At 37.3% G+C, this 15,065-nt stretch overlaps 1 protein-coding gene across 2 annotated transcripts in view; it reads right to left on the reverse strand.

Moving 5' to 3' along the window:
* Positions 1–15,065, reverse strand: part of lmtk2 (lemur tyrosine kinase 2) — a 43,380-nt gene that overhangs the window by 14,198 nt on the left and 14,117 nt on the right. The window contains exons 2-6 of one of the 2 annotated variants that reach the window (XM_051888689.1): positions 11,459–11,589; positions 11,173–11,323; positions 10,553–10,629; positions 9,923–10,041; positions 9,232–9,319 (exon numbers count right to left, since the gene is read on the reverse strand). In XM_051888689.1, coding sequence (XP_051744649.1) covers positions 9,232–9,319; positions 9,923–10,041; positions 10,553–10,629; positions 11,173–11,323; positions 11,459–11,589 — 566 coding nt within the window. The remainder of the gene's footprint in view (positions 1–9,231; positions 9,320–9,922; positions 10,042–10,552; positions 10,630–11,172; positions 11,324–11,458; positions 11,590–15,065) is intronic. The other variant, XM_051888691.1, reaches the window with a different exon arrangement.

Below are 15,065 nucleotides of genomic sequence, written 5' to 3' on the forward strand. Positions count from 1 at the left end.
TTAGCTCTTGGGGAGGCTACATTTAATTTATCACATAATTTACAATTTTCAGTAACGCGATTGGCACAGAGACCTGGAGGGCAAAACATCCACATCCATCCAACTGCAGCACAGGCCTATCAATTTTCCATCTGTTTCAAGCCATGAATATTTAGATCACCCCTCAAAAGAAGAAAAAACTAAAATATGTGGGCATAGTTTTGGGCTCTTGTGGTCCATATACAGTGCCTGCTGCAGTATTTCAATCACTAAAAGCAGCAGGACATTCTAAAGCACTTATATGATAAACACTTTAAGAGACTTAAAGTACTAAAATGTGATATTTAAAGATCAAATTCAGTATAAACCTTATTGATGATGCATACAGGCAAGCAGATGAGCCCATGAATGCAGTGCGCTAAATGATTCTTTATAATGGTTTTCTATGAAAAAAAAAAAAAAAAAAAAAAAAAAAAAAACACAACGAGAAACTGTGCTTTGTTTATATTCTGGGTTCATTGGCTTGCTTGTATATAGCATGCATCATCAATAAGATGTATACTGAATACTATATTAGTACTCAGTACAAATCTAGTAAAATTAACTGTTGGGCAAAGGAGGAAAGCCTTCTTTTGCCCTCCTAAGGCTGTGACGTCACGTGAAAACTATTAATTCTGATAACGTTGTAGCTCTTGCATAGAAAGTATTATCTTTTGCTAATTAAACTGCACACTCAGCCTCCACTTATAACCATGTCAATAAATAACATATTAATTAGTCTGATGAACCTTTCGATCGTTTCCAGTACTTCAGGTCTACTCGCTCAATGACTGAGTATTATTACGTAAGTCAAGGAGTGCATAGACATTGGTCTCAAGAGGATCCTGTTATCTCAGACTCCTAGCGACACACAGGGCAAAGTACTCCCTTTGGAATGCTGCAGGAGAAACAGCGTTACAGCTGGCAGCCATGTAATATATGATTAACTTTCTGTTAAATCAGCCAACCTGTAAAGCAAGCTGGCAAAGGAGCTTTGCTTGCACCTAACATAAGGCTCGGAAAACTGCCATCAGTCCTGCCGTTAATTTATCCATTTTTAAGAAATTTTTGTCCATTATTTATGACCAGACAATGATATGAATCAAAGAGTATATGACTCAGTAAATATTCATTCAACAGGATGTGAATATTGTGAAAAACAAAAGGAAAGAAGAGGGAATATTATATATTGGCAAATGAAGCTGCAGCCTATTTTTAGTATCATTAAGCTTTTTTGCATACAATATGACAACATTATTATTATTATTATTATTCGGATCTGAAAATTCTCATGTCTGAAAATACATTCATTTTTTTTTTTTTTTTTGGGGGGGGGTAACCGCTTATAAAACGGTTACCACACAATACAAATATTAAAGCCAAAAATATGTATCAATGCAACTTTCATGAAGTAAACTTTCACTAAACTCCTTCCTTCCGCCAGAAAAAAAAATAGTCCCTGACCGTGAACAGCAACAGAAGTTACATTATTACGCCATTAGAGGCAGCAAAGACTGTCCTTATGAGTATGTCAGTCAGTAGCCAAGACTTTTACATAGAAAAGACCGAATTGTTGTGAACACGGAAGAAAACACAACTGATAAATGCTTTGACTAGCGCTGTCAGTCACGGGAAAACCCCTTAACTGTTAAAAGGACAAGATAATACATCGGACATTTTTATCGTGAATAAAACACAGCTATTGACCAATCAGAGTCAAGGACAGGAACTAACCGTTTTATAAACTATAATAACTGGCTTCAGGAAACGGCCATAAGTAAGTCGAGTTCTGGTGGAAGAGTGACCTCTGACCCAACGTATGGCGTAGGATGTAGGAGTAGCGTAAGCTTAGGTGAGAGTAGATGCCTTTTGCGGTTTAAACAAATAGGGCTGGGCAACAAACTCAAGCTCCTCTACTTCTATATCGAAATCCTCCAACATTTCTATTTAAAAATTCTGGTTGTAGACTTCCAATTCGTGACCGTGTGTGTTTTGTTTTTGCTCTATCCTCTGCGCTTCTGCATTCGTCAATACATCGGGTCAGTGGTCACTTATCTGCCGGAACTCGACTTGCATAGGAAGTCCTTTATTAACCCCATGTGGAGTACTTTTAGGATGGGTGGATGCACTTTTTTGGGCTTCAAAATCTTGAGTCCCATTCATTACCATAATAAAGCTTGGAAGAGCCAGGATATTTTTAAATATAACTCCAATTGTTCTCATCTGAAAGAAGAAAGTCATATACACTTAGGATGGCTTGAGGGTGAGTAAATCATGGGATAACTTTTATTTTTGGGTGAACTAACCCTTTAATTGTCATAACAATATCACAACTAGGGGAGGGGCGAAGAAAGAAAATATTCTTTTGATTTTGGGAGATATATGGCTCAAGCATGTTCTTGATACATTTAAAAAAATTTACACATTTTTCTCTTTTTTTAAGTAATTTTAAGTGCACAACATTGTGAAACACACAAAAGCTCTCCCTAAATCTTACCAGTGGCATGGTCTGGCCTTTAAACACATAAACACACATACACTTGGTGCAGCTCCCTAAAGAAAGCCTTTACAGGAGAGACTGTCACTCAATCAGAGAGCAACTGGCATTCTGCAAACCAGCTCCAGTTGCACCCTGCAGCTATATTTCTCTCTAAAATGCACTGTGTCAGGGTTACTAGTGGTTACCAGTAATACACAAAGAAAATCAGCCATCCAATTCAGATGTGCTTCTTTCTACCTCGGAAGAGCAAAACATTAAGCAAACATTTTAATATAAAGTAAAATTTTAAAATCAGTGATGGAGCATTCAGTCTTAAAACAATAACTTCCGGCTCTGCACCATATAACCTGGAAATGAGTAGACCAGCAGCTGACTCTGGTCCTGATATGTTCAGAATAGAGAGGCCATCGATCAGAACCGTCTGGTTGCCAATCATGTGTTTGGAGCAAAATCCGGCCAGTTCCAACTGATGGACGGTCGACCATTTTTTTTTTTTATGTTTGTGTGTTTGTTTGTTTGGGGGTATTTTTGGCTGATCTCTCTTCCGACCTTGCACACAAACTGCATTGCTATCATTTCCCAAAAAGTAATTTGTGTGTAAATATTATGAAGTCTGTAAACAGGATGTTAACAGGCCAGAGACAGTGAAGATGAACACAAAGAGGAGAGGAGAGCACAGAGGTGCCAGCAGAGCAAATACTGTACCAGGCACAGCAATAGAGAACTGGGGTTGGGGTTTATATGAATGTATCTCTAAAGGCAACAGACTGTCTTCAGAAAAGTTTCAATGGCATTTTCTTTTCCTCTTTCCCATAAAGCAGTGTTTATAAGCGCAGCGCAGATTTGTGTACATGCTGTTCCATAAGCACCATCTACTGTCAGAGAGTGATTTTGCATTTTCATTCAGTCTGTCTGGTGTTTTTGTTTTGTGCAGGTATATTATGTAGCATAATTTGTGAAAGCTAAAATCAGATCATTCTGTTTTTGCTTTAAATCTTGAAATTATACAATCTAATTTAAATCAAAAACAACTGCTAATGTTACATAGGTGGAGCATCTTTGTTTGGATCGTGATTAAAATGCAGTGTCGCCTCTAATTTCAAATAGCCACAGATATTTGTGTGTTTGTTTGTTTGTTTAAGGCCAGGTTTGGCCTGTAATAGAGCAAATAAACAACAAATAAATTTGCTTAAAGAAAAAGAAACAAATCGTCCAATTTGCTTTTTAAAAAATCTGAATCGGCCATGAAAAATCATGATCAGTACATCCCTAATTCAGAATGGGATACTAGCATAATTCTTGCTGCATACTTGAGAATATATACTTGTTATACACAATATTACTGTATTTTTGATCAAATAAATGCAGCCTGGCTGAGCAGAACAACAAAAACAACAAAACATCCTACTGATCCAAAACTTGAGCGACATGTGAAACTGTAAAACATTATGCAACCCTTATCGAGTTTAAAGACATCAGCATGTTTAATTGCCCGACTGGGATCTAATTATCTTGAAAATTTTATTTTTGCCAGTCCGATAAAATAATGAGTCAAGAATTAGATAAAATTTTGAAAGAGAAAATGTGGTGTCTGTCACATGTCCATCTAGCTAAGAACACTGAATTGTGATCTGGTTGTTTGACTACACTACACGTTTTGTCAAACATAGTAGGTCACACATCCAGAAAACCACACTGTCCAGAGTAAACATACTACACCCTGAAAAATAATACAAGTAGTAAGCTATTCTGAACTCAGCCATTGACGGCCTTAACCAAACCTTTCGATAAGAATGTCAATACGCCGCACAGAGTGGTCTAGTGTGGGAAACAAGGCCAGAACTGTGCAACAAAATGCCCAGGCTTCTCCATTATTCTTCTTCGATGAGAAGTCGTAGGACCATACACCCAAATTGGTCTATGTCTCAGCCTCTTTGTTCGTGTGAAGCTACACTCTGACTTGGGAGGGAACAGCTTGGGTCGAAACCCGAGCTGAAACACCAGCTAAGGAAACGGCCCAGACTGCATTACGCAACAGCGGGCCGCAGTGAGCTCATGCTATCTCTGGAGACGGGCGGCATGGCTCGAAGCCATCCACCTGCTCAGGCCCACAGGATCCCAGACCACAGGCATTGTTCCTAACAACTGGTCAGGTGTGCAGGATGTTACTAACCACTACCGCTATGGGATTAACAGCTAACTAATTACAGAGCGCGAGCAGAGTCAACCCCGCAGTGGAAACTGAAAGAAACCAGAGAATATTGTCTATTTCTCAGATGATTCAAAATGTGAGTTTGCACAAACACCAGGCAGTAAACTGGCATATAGTGTTATTATTATATTTAATAACAACAACAACACCACCCACCCAGTACATTTGTCAAAATCCTTTAGTTAGACTTTAACTTAAGCTTTGAAGAACAGATTTCCAATAGGGCTATTTACACCTGGTCATTCATGCATTTTAACTGATCGGACAGCTATCCGTTTTGCTAAAACTGTTCCATTTACACTTGGCCACATAAATATGGAAGCTTGTTTCCACCACTGAATAAAAAATAAAAAAGGTATAATAGTGACTTTTTATTTCACAATACTGACTTTTTTCTCAGAATTGTGTGGTATAACCCGCAATTGCAAGTTATAAAGTCAGAATTAGGTGATATAAAGTTGCAATTGTGTGTTATAAAGTCAAAATTGTGAGTTAAAAAAGTCAGTCTTTTTTCCTCAGTATTGGACTTTATAACTTGCCATTGTGAGTTTATATCTCACAATTCTGAGAAAAGTCTTCAGAATTGCGAGTTTATATCACAAATTGTGAGTTTACAACACGCAATTGTGAGTTTATAACTCAAAATTCTGACTTTATTTCTTGCAATTGTGAGTTTATATAAGTCTTCAGAATTGTGAGAAAAAGTTGCAATTACCTTTTTTATTCTTTATTTAGTGGCGGAAACAAGCATCCATACATAAGTATGTCTCCGCAAAACTAATGTAAATCTAATCTTCAATTTAAAGTTTACGTCAAAGAAAGCAACAGATATGAGCTGCATTTTATTTATCATCAGCCAATTTTAAGATCAAAGACTGCAATTGGAGAGAGAGCGGCAACAGCACTGGATAATTCAGTGTCACTACTTTTAATGAAGACGACTGTGTGTTGAGATTGAGGATGTGATGCTGAACTTTGTTTAATTTCCGGCAGTTTGCACGCAGAGAGATGCTCAGCTACTCCTCCACGGCGATGCGAACTGCAGTAGCACTGTCATATCTGGGTACCGGAAGGAGTTATAACACACCCTCACATATTTCGTTTTTACTATTTTAGAAGGAGTAAGGTTTACATATGTGGCTTTAACAACCAGACGCATTTTTTCCAGATTCATCTGGAATGCAAAAGATGCCCTCTCTTTATGTTTTTTCACGATTGAATAACTATCCGATCAGAAAAAACACATGAAGTAACCAGGTGACTCCACATGGATCACAGTCATTTCGATGTGTGTGGAATATTTAATAGGACTTATTCATGGTTGAATATCTCCAAAATGTATAGTGTTTACTATGTACAGAGGAACAAGCTGTAAGCTGTCAGTCAGTAACTTGTGTACGCGCGATACGCAGTGGTCGCTCTAATGGTTTGTCAGAGCTGCACGATTTCATTGACTTGCGCAATTTAATTCTCACACTTTGATAGTATTTATAACTCCTAACTTAATAAAACAAGCTGTGTTACTATGAAGAATGATTACCTCAAAATGTAGATCTGTATGCAGGTACGAGGTACTTTATCTGAATGGAATACATACACACCTCTCGCTTTTGCTCACGTGCCAGCGATTACCCCTCCGCGTGCCAGTGTTGGCACACATGCCAGAGGTTGCCGACCCCTGCCTTAGATGATGACATCTGTTTTTTTTGTTTTTCACACTTTGCACTTGCACATGTATGACTTGTAAGAGCACAGCGTCTTTAATGCAGCACTTCAGCATTACTAATAGTAACTGATATATAACAATATGTAAGACATCTTGAAAATGAGAAAATTACTTTCAAACATTTCTGAGGCAAGTCTGCTTGAATTATTTTTTATTTATATAATTTATATATTATATATAAATAAAAAAATATTATATATATATATATATATATATATATAATTATAATTATTTTGGCTTACCTGCACAAATATATAAATCTATCAAAAGTTTTGCAAAGCCTCAAGCCAAATTTATTGGAAAATCACTTTCAAAATCATATTCTAGCTCCTGGTATCTTTTGCAGCATGGTAATAAAATGTACCAACGCAGCAAGATGTAAGAGTGACAGTGTCAGTAAAAGAATCCTGTTGCTTTATTGGGATATGAGGGAATCGGAGAGCTACCTACTGCATGCAGTTATGTGCCTCATATCCTTCTCAGGCACAAGCAGCACACCCGAAATAGATCAAGAAAAACAGAAAATAAATCAAAGGGTAAGAAGCAGCAGCCAACTGACAGACACTGGCTGTGCAACTTATGACGGATGCTGGCCTAATTAAAGTGCTGGGAACAAATGAAGTAGTGAGGTATGCTGGAGTATCTGTGCTTTCATCAGACTTGTCCGAAATGAATTTGACATGCCATATGTGGCTGTGAAACAAGATTCCACACCAGCCAATTCAGCTGCTTACAAGAGCGCAAGACAAGATGATCTGGAGCACTAGACAGATGCTAAAGAATTAATAAAAAAAGATGTTTTCAGGTATCTAATACATCACTGACCATAATAATACATGAATAATGAGTACCAAACACAAATAAAAGCACTAAAGATTTCACTGATGCCATAACCAAGCATTACACTAGGGCTGCACGATTAATCGAAAATAAACCGAACGCGATTTGGCAAAGGCTGCTCCATCTGAAAGCCAGAGGGCTCTCTCGCACAGAAACTCCAAATATGATCGGAGTATAAATAAGATTGAAATGCTATGATTGACTAAACAAGACTTAATAAACACACGACTACGACGATATATGGTTTATCCGAGTTCTTCAAGCCTTCTCGGGTATTTTCATGATAATAAAGTATATTTATAATACAATGCTAATCGACATATCCTTTATCACTGTAAGGAATACTATGAAATAATATGTTGTGTGTCTTATTCTGTGTAAGAAGCCACATCATCTCACAGAAGGATGTTATTTCAAACACTCACCTGACATTATGAAGTGAGTTTGGAGTAAAAACATGTTATTAAACGTTGTCTTTTGTTGGACAAGAGTTTTATAAATGCTTTTCATGTTTGGAAAGATGTTTGACACGTGTTGCTTTTTCAAATGCACGTTATAAGCGTCTCGCAGTGCTTTCAGATGGAGCAGCATTTACTACTGATCACAGAGCCGTGTTTCACTGACAAGCTGGGCTGCATTTCCTAAAAGCATTGGGAGCTAAGTCGACCGTAGAAACCATTGGTGGCAACGATTCTACGATCTACTTAGGCTTATGGCGCTTTTGGGAGATGCAGCCCTGCGCGTTAAAATAAATTGCAGTCTTTGCGATTTCATAATCGCACAAAGCCAGATCAGTTTAAGTGCGATTTTGGGTTAATTGCGATTAATCGTGCAGCCCTACATTACAATGTGTTCAATCTTATGCTAAAGGACTAGCATCTGCTTATCTGCTTTCCTCTTATACGGCAGTCTCACATAACTGAAAGAACAGAGTCGGAATAGACAACATAATTTTGACGGCATACTTTAAAAAGAGTGCACTTTGCTTGAAGATATTACAACTTTGAGTTTACTTCTGTACTTTTATATCAAATTAAATATGGTGTCCAGATTGAATAAGGTCTCTTCTAAAATCTACTTCTTCCATAGGAATTATTAGGAACAGAATGGCTGAAAAAGAAAGAATCAAGGTGTTGCACTGGCCCAGTCAAAGTTCAGACCTCAACCCGACTGAAATGCTGTGGCGGTACCTTAAGAGAGCTCTGCATAAACAGATGCCCATAAACCTCAATGAACTCAAGCAACGTTGTAAAGGATAGTTGGCCAAAATCCATCCATGTAAGAGACTGATTAAGTCTTACAGAAAATGATTACTTCAAGTTATTGCTGCTAATGGTGGTTCTACAAGCTATTGAATCATGGGGTGTACTTAGTTTTTCACACATGGCATCTCCATTTTGGCTTTATTATCCCCCCTGTGGTGAAAATCAAGTTTTTAATGTTGTTTATATGTCTGTGGTGTTTTTAATGATGTGCTTTAAGACAAACCATGTGCAAATTCATAAGTCAACACCACTGCTGAGTACTTTCTCCTTAAAACTCCAGTGAACCAAATACAGTCACAAAAACACATTGCAGGTGTTTCTGACATCACAAACTACCTTGTAACCAATCTCGTCAATGCGTAATCATCACTGAGTGGATCTCTGAGCTAGTGTGAGTGAGTGGAGGTGGGGCTCATTTGCATATTCATAGAACCGTGTATACTAAATGAGGCAAGAGAACTACATTCAAGCTATTTTAAGGCATGAAATAATTTTTTTAAGGAAAGAAAACATTTAAATATGTCATTTTGGTGATCAAAGATGAGTTTTAAGGGATAAAATTATTGACTACAGGGGGATTTTAAATAAATAAGTTTAATATGTCATGTATTGTTGTTCATCTGAGGTTGTACTTACCTACATATACTCACATATATACATATACACTTACCAGTTCACAGTACTCAAAGATGAGCAGGAAAGGAATGGCCTCCACACACTGACCAAGACACTGCAGTATGTTGGGATGCTGAAGAACCCTGTAATTAAAAAAAAAAACATTAAATCCAGCCATATATAACAGATTCTGCTTTCCACAGTTGTAGCAGTTTTAAAGACAACATAAAATATATATATTGCTATAACTTGAGTTAAAAGAACCAATCTCTATGATATTCTGAGTCTAGATATGACCCAAGTGCCTCCTCACTTCTGATAGCTTAGTAATGTAATACCACAAGTATCATTTGAGGAACTGTTCATGTCTGTAATTAAAACTGTGCAGGACAAATTACACGCTGAAATTTAATACTTATAGTTAAAAGTCTGATTAAAAAGTATAAGCAATAATAATAATACTGATGCTTGCTTAAGTAAACACCACTAATAAAAGCATAGCCTAACATGATTTACCCCATCACAAGCCAACCAAATCCCAATGGATAAACTCAAGTCCCGCCCTATATAATTGGGTGCTTCAAAAACACCATAATGGTGTAATGCTTTAAAGTTGACTTAGTTACAGTGAAAAAGTGAATCAGATCTACTCAAACTACTGAAATAATCACTGCTAAAATAACACATTTTTTTAAAGTAAACGCTTATCAAACCTGATACAGAAGAACCGATGAAGGCCCTCTCACCTGTATGGGTCGCCCTGCTGCAGGAACTCATTTTGCTCTTTGGAGCTGGCGTTGGCCTTCAACTCTTTGACAACGGCTCGGGCGACTGCAGGGTCCACGTAGATCTCACTGAGCAGAACCTGTCAGAAGCAGACAAACAGAAAAAAATTACTTTGATAAAGAACTGATTCAAGACTGCCAAGTGATTCAGACAGGAACTGAGTCCTTCCTGAAAACAAGGCCTGTTAGGCGGACCACAGCGCAGCAGGTGGCTCAGATGAGGATGTTCCCATGGCTCAGCTAGGCAGGAAAAAGCATCAGGAAACAAGGTTTTCCCTTAAGTCTTAATCTCGGTAAACACATCCACACACAGGCTTGCAGGAGGACAGCTTGAGTGCCCTATAATGCTCCCTCGTACACGTCAAACTCTGGCCTCTGAGGACCCCCGGCATAGAGATGAGAGCAAGTACCAACAAGATCACGAGATGTGATTATTTAAGATTAATCCTCAGGAGAAATTGTACATTTGTCCTTGACAAATTTTCAGAAGTCAGTGTTTTGCTTTCACACAATATGTGTTGCAAGACACAAGTCTATCAATACACCTTCACACTTTCAGTGTACAATGTAAACAGAGGAAGTCAGGCTTACCTTTCCAAACCAGCCGTTCCCGATCTCCTGAATGTAACTGAGAGAGTGTCGTGCCACGTGGGGACCTGATGAGACGTCTAAAAGACCAAATATCAGATAAACATAGAGATGTGAGCAAATAAACAGCAACTGCAAGAAATAGGAAAAAAGTCAGCTAGTCTGAATATAAAGCTTAAAATGAACATGAAACCTCCCGAAGAGCAAAGACATAAGAATCTATTACTCCTAAACTGCTTATGTAAAGCTGACCCTTCATTCATCACAATACTTTTTTTTTTTTTTTCAGAATTATTTTTGGATTTTAAAAGTGGTAAAACTATATATAAACTCGCAATTGCAAGTTATAAAGTCAAAAATGTGTGATATAAAGTTGCTGCAAGTGACTTTTTCCTCAGAATTGCGAGATATAAACTTGCAATTCTGACTTTTTTTCTCCCAATTCTGACTTCTTTTCTTAGAATTGAGATATAAACTCGCAATTGTGTGTTATAAAGACCGATTCTGAGGGGAAAAAAAGACTGACTTGGCAATTCTGACTTTATAACTCGCAATAAATCTTTGTACTTAACACATTTGTGTGCATTTGCAGATTGCTGTGGGGGAAGGTACAAGCTTCTGACCTGACATGCGGGGCAGTTGGAGGTGAGGGGGTCCAGGGAGGGGCACAGGTGGAACAGCCAGTGTGTAAACCTCCGCGGGCGACTGCATAGAGGGAGTGTCCTCCGCTGGGGGCGTGAAATCAACCTCATCCTCAAAGTGGTCATCAAATTCCTGACAGATCACAAATCACATTTGAAAGGAATATTAGTGACAACCAAGAAATCTCTTGAACTGTTGAACAGAAATGGTTACAAAACAATCTACAGACTTCAGAGACAGAAAGATGCAAGAGAACATTTCACTCACCTTAAAGTTGATCTCTTGCTCTTTGCAGCAGGAAGCACAGTTGAGCAGCAGAACCACGAGGGCCACCAACACAGCCAGAGACAGCAGCAGCGGGATGATCAGAGAGAAATCCACATATCCAGCAGCCTCTGCTGAACACACAAACACCTGATTACAGCTCAGTGCGTTACGCAGCGGACGGATGCTAATGGAGTGATAATCTCTCAGAGGGAATCCCGTGTGTAGTATACAGTATTGAGAGAGACCACACACTCACTCATTTAATCATTCCTGTGCCCCAGGACACTGATCTGCTTAGGTTTCTAGAGTAACAACACAGCAGGTCACCATCGAGAGAGGCTAAAGGCCTACTTAACACCAAGAACTGATTATAATGGTAGCAATTTAGTTCCGACACTTCACATCCGATAGACATGATAGACATGTATTTTGCAGGTTGTATACAGTAGCAATTATGGGCTGCAAAATATAAGAATAAAAACTGATATTGCCATATTTTGTTTTTCTGCAATATATATTATTGCATACATACACACATACATGCTAGTGTTGTCACGATACTAGAATTTCCTACTTCGATACCTTGAAAAATATCGATATTCAATACTATTTTCGATACCACAGGGTAAACTGCCATACATACCAGCCATACAGATTTTATATTACCTTAATTTTTTGATAATATGGGTAATTTTGTTGTAATAGCTTACACAGAGCACAGGGAGGCTTTATTGAACTACATTTATAAAAAAAAAAAAAAAAAAAAAGACAAAATTAAAGTAATCAAATGTAAAATAACACTGACTGGATAGTCATTCATTGTAAAAAAATTAATTCAGATTAATACTTACAATTAAAGTTATTCAGTCAAGAGTAGCGGGTGATTTTCTCTTTGTCTTTTCTTCTTTGATTAACATGACAGAAAGCAGCAGGTTTATTAGGCTGCTGTCACTTTAAGAGCTTATGCACTGATCCAATATAGTGTTACACAACATGCGTTTTCTCTCAACTATTTATGTTCCAAAACTGACTGTATTTACCTGAATACTCAGCAAGATGGGCATTTTGACATCATTTTGTATGTATTTGACCGCTTATACGCAATAAGCCACGAAATCGAAGTCAGTTTGGTTCTCACAAACTATTAGAGAGGCAGCTTTATGTGCGTGCCACTTATATAGATCAGTGGTGTGCGCGCTTTTGATGCGAGGGCGAAACATGCAGGAATGAGTAAAATTATGCGCAATACAAGCACTATTCAACCGAAGCAAGTGAGACAAGTGAGTGAGAGGCAGGTCAATTCGTCGTCTGAGAGAAGAGAGCAAGAACGAGCAGCTGGTATCAGTGTATCGATACTGCAGAAAAGGAGTATTGGAGCCGTTTCAGATATTTCAGTATCAATACATATCGAAATATCAATATTTTTAACAACACTTATACATACATATACTGTATACATTACATGTATTCATGTCTGTAAAAGAAAATCAAGGATTTAATAAAGATCTGAAGTCACGATACCGATTTTATATGTATATATATAGAGTTAGTATATGGTTAGTTCCTGTCCTTGATTCTGATTGGTCAATAGCTGTGTTTTATTCACGATAAAACACGGCTATGACCGCTTCACTCAACGGTTCTGTGTATCACTACACAACACCCTTAGCAACCACTCTTAGCAACGTAAACTGTATGTTCTCAATTGATATTGTTCATTGAAGCTTACTGTATTATGTACAAAAGTATCGTGAGAAAGAGATTGACTGAGCGAGTTTATTACCTGCATTCAGATTTAGCATTTTCCTTCAGGTCAGTCCTATGTTCATAATAAAAAATCAGTTTAAATGTCCGATGTATTATCTTGCCCTTTTAACAGTTAAGGGGTTTTCCCGTGACTGACAGCGCTAATCAAAGCATTTGTCAGTTGCGTCTTGCTCCGCGTTCACAACAATTCAGTCTTTTCAATGTAAAAGTCTTCGCTACCGTGTGACTCATAAAGACAGTCTTTGTCGCCATCTAATGGCATAATAATGTAACTTTTGTTGCTGTTCACAGTCCGGGACTATTTTTTCTGGTGGAAGGAAGGCTTTCATGAAAGTTGCATTGATACATATTTTTGGCTTTGATATTTGTATTAGGGCTGGGCGATACAGCTAAAAAATTATCACGATATAATGTTTCATATTGATCGATATCGATAATTATTGAAAACATTTTAGTAGAAAAAAATGTTTAAATTTAATCAATGCATTTTTAATTAAGGCAAACAACAAATAAAACAAAGCTAAATAAAATGTAAACAAATCTTTCTTATATTTTATATGAAGATTAAATAAATAAGACACTTAGAGCTGCACAATTCTGGATAAATTGAGATTTTTTTTTTTGTTTTTGTTTCAAACCGAGATCACAATTCTGAATGTCAACTAAATGAAATAACATAATTTACTAGAGGTTCTGACAAAATATTAATTGCTGCAGTCTTTTTTAAAATTTTACATATATTTGAATTATTTAAAAAAAAAAAAATCTGTTTGGATGTATGATTCAATGACACGCCCATAAATACTCTTGTTTCATTACTGGATGAATCAGTGTATTTGAAAGAATCTGTTGAATGAAGATTCAACGTCAAATACATTTTTTAACAGTCACTTATCTCCACCTGGTGGTGAAACAATGTAATCGATTAATGCGTCATTTTCAGCGTAGTTTCTTTCAAAAGCTGATATGCTCTATTTTGATCGATAACATCGACATTAGTATTTATATCTGAACTATAAACTTTTATCTCAGTACTTCTGTGATCATTTGAATATTTTTAACACAGAAATAAAGATACTGTGTGGTTGAAAACACTGTTTGTGCAGCTGTTAATACCTACAAAATGACAACTGCCCTCTCAAGACGAACTTTGAAGTAGATCAACTGTAAGACGTAAGGAAACCATGAAACTGCCACACTGACGAGCTGATATGTCCTTTTTATTCACAATCTCCTCGTCGCCGGCAGGTACAGCACTCATTTTCATGTGTTTGTGTGTTCTGATCTCACGTGGTGATTGCGCATCTGAACTCCACAGCAACTTGTTTGCTTGTCACTCGTAGCGCGTCTGTTTGTGATCCAGGGACGGAGCGAGCTTGAGAGTTGTTCATGCAACCGAACTTCATGTCTGTTTACATTTTAATGCATTTAAGTTAAACTATATCGAGAGCTATATCGAAAAAATGTTCTATCGTTATCGAATAAGACGTACCGTCGATAAATATCGATATCGTTTTATCGCCCAGGCCTAATTTGTATTGTGTGGTAAACGTTTTATAAAAGCAATAAGGTACTCGAAGCTAGTGCTGTATCGTGAATAAGACTTATTAACGATACAGCACAGCATCTCGTACCTTATCTCACGCAGCCCTAGTAGCAATTACAGAAATATTAAACAAAATAAAATACATTGCAATAACACTATTGAATTAGTGTAAAATAAAAATCGAGGATTTAATAAAAATAATAATGCCAAAAAAGCATTAAGCCATATCACAATATTGATTTTACTCTGATATATTGCACAGCCGTAGTAGAAATGTCATAATGTGCTGCATTA

Source organism: Ctenopharyngodon idella, chromosome 3, assembly GCF_019924925.1.
Source record: "Ctenopharyngodon idella isolate HZGC_01 chromosome 3, HZGC01, whole genome shotgun sequence".
NCBI lineage: Eukaryota > Metazoa > Chordata > Actinopteri > Cypriniformes > Xenocyprididae > Ctenopharyngodon > Ctenopharyngodon idella.